The sequence below is a fragment of the Tigriopus californicus genome, chromosome 4, assembly GCF_007210705.1.
Source record: "Tigriopus californicus strain San Diego chromosome 4, Tcal_SD_v2.1, whole genome shotgun sequence".
NCBI classification, from domain to species: Eukaryota; Metazoa; Arthropoda; class Copepoda; order Harpacticoida; family Harpacticidae; genus Tigriopus; species Tigriopus californicus.
Window position 1 is genome coordinate 4,816,219 of NC_081443.1, and position 4,817 is coordinate 4,821,035.

Sequence of the window (4,817 nt, forward strand, 5' to 3'; positions counted from 1 at the left end):
CCGTTCAATACATCTATTCCTGGCCAAGGGATCGGCTCCGTTCAAATTTGGGTAAAGGTTCAACTCTTCCCTCGTCTAGCAATATACTATATGCCTCAATTTCCCGCATTCGTATTGCGAATTGAAAATTTACTTTTTGGCACAAATCAACAATAACATGGTTTGTAAACAATTTTATGTCAAATATGCTATACGTGACTAGTATTACATTAAATCGATTAATGCTAAATTTTACTCGTACTCCATTGCCATCGCTAATCTTAAGATTGAGCAAATATTCCCACAGATGGTGGCTAGTTCTATGTAGCTTCCCAAACAATGGAATCAACGAATGAAAGTTCGAGATGCACTTGCTCATAGCAACTTCGAGAAAAGGTCTTATTCCAATAGACACGAGTGCTCCAACCAATTTCCAATATAGTTGGTTGATTGGTTATAAATTTTTCGTACATATTTTCACATGAAAATGGCAGCGCTTTCTTAATTTGTCGCATTTCCCGTGCTCAATTCTGGCCCCACCTTCCAAGCGAGCATTACATACACCTTTTTTTGGTTCGGTATAACAACATACTTCACCTCAAGTTGAACATTTCTTCAGCTAAAGCGTTGTCCACCTTACCTCACTAGCCGGTTTGCCTCCGTGCGATTCGCAGCGCAATTCAACTTCTTTGCCTGCAACTGTCTTGTAGCTTTCGCCCGTCGGAAAGATCAGAGGAGGATCTGGAGGAACCAACACGGTCAACGAGGCGTATCGGGATCGAATAGGCTTCACACCCTCAGCTGCACCCACTTGGCATTGGAATCGAGCATCATCTTCCAAAGACACGGGATTGATATCCAATGTGAAGTCTCCTGCAAAAGAGATTGTGGATCGTAAGATCTGACCCAATAGCACTCAGATTTAAAAACGAGCCACATATCTAGCCAAAGGCGAGTTATTTTTAAGGTCTTACGTCGGAGTGAGGCGCTTGGAAGTTAACCAGTATGATGATATACTCAACAATATGCTGATCCAAGGACACTAGAGCTCTTTAGAGTCCCTGGCTGAGCGAATGCACATTCTGAATAATGTCCAAGCCTTAACTCAGAGGCACGAGCGTTTAAAAAAAACTCACCTCAATACAGGCTTTATTGAAAAACAAGAACTCAATCAATTGTTCCCCCGAAAATGTCAATTCTCAACCTTTTTTGTATTTGGGGTGCTAGGGTCAGAGGGGTGAAGCTCGCAGGGCAGGGAAGCCAGCCATCACATCATCCATTTAGAAATTCCGTCCGGTATCAGTTTTTGGTTCTCCGTCTGTGGGTGTTACCTCTTATTTTGATTTTAATTATATCTATAATCGTGCACTTCATTCTGACAATTGTTCTATATTTTTGAGAAATGCAAACAAAATTTAAACCAAAATCAATTGGAAAACAATGCCGAGCTGTTAGTATTCTGTATCAAATAGTGTCTTAGGTTTAGAATCAAGTGTTACTGAGTTTAAAATTGTCCAAATCTAAAACGTCTTGCGTTCGAGCATTACCTAAATTCATATATTTGTAGTAGTTTACCGGTCTTGATGGGGTTTAAGCGCTTTACCAGAATGGCTTTTGAAAAGGCATTCAAATTTTTGTCGTCCCCAAAACTGTATTTTTTCACTTATGCTACAGTAAGTGAGAGTGATATTAGCATAAGCTACGTTTGCAATTGCCAAAAACGACCTAGTCGAGAATTTGCTGTTAGTCTCTTCTTTTATTGCAGTCCTCCCATTGGAATGGCTGGTTGGATGGAGGGATGATGAGGGCTTGCTTGCCATTCATCAAAGTCTGATCTCCATCCTCGACGTCATTCAGGTTCATTCCTTGTCAACTTACCGAGGAATTCGAATTTGGACTCTGTAATTGGGACTTAAAATTCCTGATCTAGAGCTTCGATTTTGCACCACAAAAAATCGAAACATGTTATCAAGATTCAAGAGCGAGCGGTCAAGAGTACTGATAACGAAGAGACTGCTGGAATGATGCTACAGTGAGAAGTAAAGAGGTGAAGAACTTTGAACAGTGGTGCTATTTCGTGAAACGACGCCTAAACATTCAGATAATAGGTAATGGGTGGACCAGAACTGGAAATTGATTGGCAATCGGAATGTTTTCCAATGCCTTCGGTCATTATTATTTCTTCTTTGTCTTTCTCATGTCTGGATGCGGTTCTGTTTTTGGACTAGTTTAAGATTTTCGCTCGTTCCTTGTTTGGGTAGGCCAATGCCCATCTGATAACGACTGTTATTAATCAATTAGAGCGAGTCTGTAAAGGTCTTGTTGGAATTCCAATCGCCTCTTGACCAGTCACAAGTGTTTGTTTAGGATTTGCCATGACAGAATTATAACTGTAATGCCCAAAAAGGTTACGACTCCTTGTAGGTGGAACACGAAATATCCTCTATGTTTCATTTAATGTATCAGTTTTGTCAATGAAGATTCGTGATTACAATTTATATCATTTGGCATGTAGTCCCAAGGCTGATTTTCAATTCCAAGATACCGGTAATACGTGTATTAAAGCATAAACATGACTCAACATGAAAACAATGTGAGCCATCACCACTTGTGTGTTTGTGTTGGAAGACTAGATAAAAACGTAATATTAGGACGTTCAATATATCCTATCCTCTTCGTGTCCGACTGGCAATTCGATTCAAGAAAATACTGCTCTGTACCCAGCTCAAAAGCCCACATCTGAAGAGAATGCTCACATTATTATGTCAATGGCTTTGAAAATGGCTCGCTCGCTAGGAGGTCACAATGGGGACATTCGAGTCAGTCTATTACCATGAATAGTTTTCTAGGCTGGTCAAGCAAGACTATAAAAATCAGACCAATAGTGCAGTAGTTCAGTACAAGTGGTGTAAGCACTAGTCAAGAAGATAGCCCTCGTTGTTGGTGCTTACCCTCTTCATCACTCCCAGACATGATGTATCTTTTGAATCCTTCTAGAAGCCGATCCGAGCCCAAGCCGAAATCATCGCGGGTCCATTGGAGCACGCCTTGCTTAGAGACCACACGACACGGCAAAGTCACATGCTCTCCAACCTTGGCCACTTGATCAGAAGGCTCTCGCAGGAAGGATTGCCTCGCACCCAATTCGTTCGATTGAACAGGGACAAGTAAGAAATGTAGAACGACCAGTAGCACGTTAACGATTTGGAAAATCTTCGGCATGATGGCCTGAGCATCCATTCAGATTTGTTCACTGACGAAAGTAGTGTAGTATCGTAAATAGCCTCACCACGTCTTTGAACTATCATACACTTGGACGTGCACACTGAAGCATCATAATGTATGCTCCTTCACCGCTTCCTTTCACACCTGAACTGAATCCACGAATCTGTATTTCCCAATTATTTTGGAACAACTTGGAACTTGATTGAACCATGCAAAGATCTGCTAGGACCTTTCGCTACTACCACTCTGTCAGATATGTTGCAACTTTATGACTGGCGCATTTCCTTTTGGAATAGAAATTATATCCTCATGAACCCAGGAAATGAAGTTAGACCCTCTGCTACAAATATCACGTCCATCTGAGGAACACAACACGCTCTTGCTCCGAGTTCTTATCGCTCCATTCCGTGCCAACTTCAATCACTGACTAACCAGCAGCTATTTTCTTTTGCGCCAGTAATTTTCAATCTCTTGTCAAGTCAAGGGTCTTCCAGTCCAGCACTTACCGGCTGCTGGGATTGGTAATCATTACCTGAACCACTCCACTCAGCTACGTGCTCCGCCAAGGTCTGCTACCTCTCCCAAAAATTGTAAATGAACCGAGCATTGCGCCGTCGAGTCCCGTTGACTCACTCTAAACCTCATGAAAAAATTTAACGCAAAGGGCTCACTGAGTTGTGGCGAGCGCAAGGTATACACAGTCCCTCTCTCTCTCTCTTTCTCTCCCTTGCCCCCGAAAAAAAAAGGTTGATGCTAAGTGCCCTCTGCTGCAATAGGGTTTGGTAGAACTCTCCTTGTTGTCTGCCTCGTCGAACGAATTTACTTCAGGAATTGCAAAGGTGAAAAGGGCTCACAGGGCCCCTGGGCTCCCTCAAAAGAAAAACATATGGCTAAAGGTGAAGAGTTTTAGCATTGCTGAAAAAGTGAGAAGAAATGAATGCAACCGCAAAGTCTTGGTTATTGTATTCAAACTTCAACGGTTTCAAATTATGACTTGCAGTCAGTCGATCAAAAAAGGAACCCTGAAAGTAGGATCTCAGTTGTTAGAACAAGATCACCTTCTTCTCTTGAAAATGAGTTCCAGTGAATGCGGTTTAGACTTCGCTGACACCAAGTTCATAGCTAGCTGCTTCGGGTTATGGTGTTTCGGGTGCCCTTTATGTACGTCTTTTCCTACCTAGGTTCCTAGTACCTGCGTAGGTTCCTACTGGTGCTGCTTCCCGTGCTTCAACCCAACTGACAAGCTGACACTAGTCAAGATCAACCAGAGCCTCCTCCAGACCCATGGATGGCTACTTAATTCTGGGCCAAGAGCCACGAGTAGTATCACATCACTTTACCTGCACCTTCTCTACTACCTATATTATCCGACAACGCACCTTGAGGTGGGTACACGCCGTACACGCTAAAAAAACAGAGCCATGAGTCCTATGGTAGTGAGGAGATCGAAAAAGAGTGAGAGGCAGAGGGAGAGAGATTAACTACCAACGAACGTAAGATGCTGCCAAAGAAGCGCAACAAAATAGCATCATCACAACACGCGGACCCAATACACAGCTACAGATGGTAGGGATATACCCCATAATGAGCGGAGCTCCTCGCGATTTGAAGTG

The 4,817-nt window shown here is 42.7% G+C and overlaps 1 protein-coding gene across 1 annotated transcript in view; it reads right to left on the minus strand.

The window, feature by feature from the left end:
- The window catches only part of LOC131879527 (irregular chiasm C-roughest protein-like), a gene marked incomplete in the record, with an annotated part of 15,185 nt that extends 11,161 nt beyond the window's left edge, over window positions 1–4,024 (minus strand). The window contains 2 exon segments of the mRNA XM_059225876.1: window positions 620–852; window positions 2,931–4,024. Coding sequence (XP_059081859.1) covers window positions 620–852; window positions 2,931–3,219 — 522 coding nt within the window.
- Window positions 4,025–4,817: the final 793 nt, after the last annotated feature.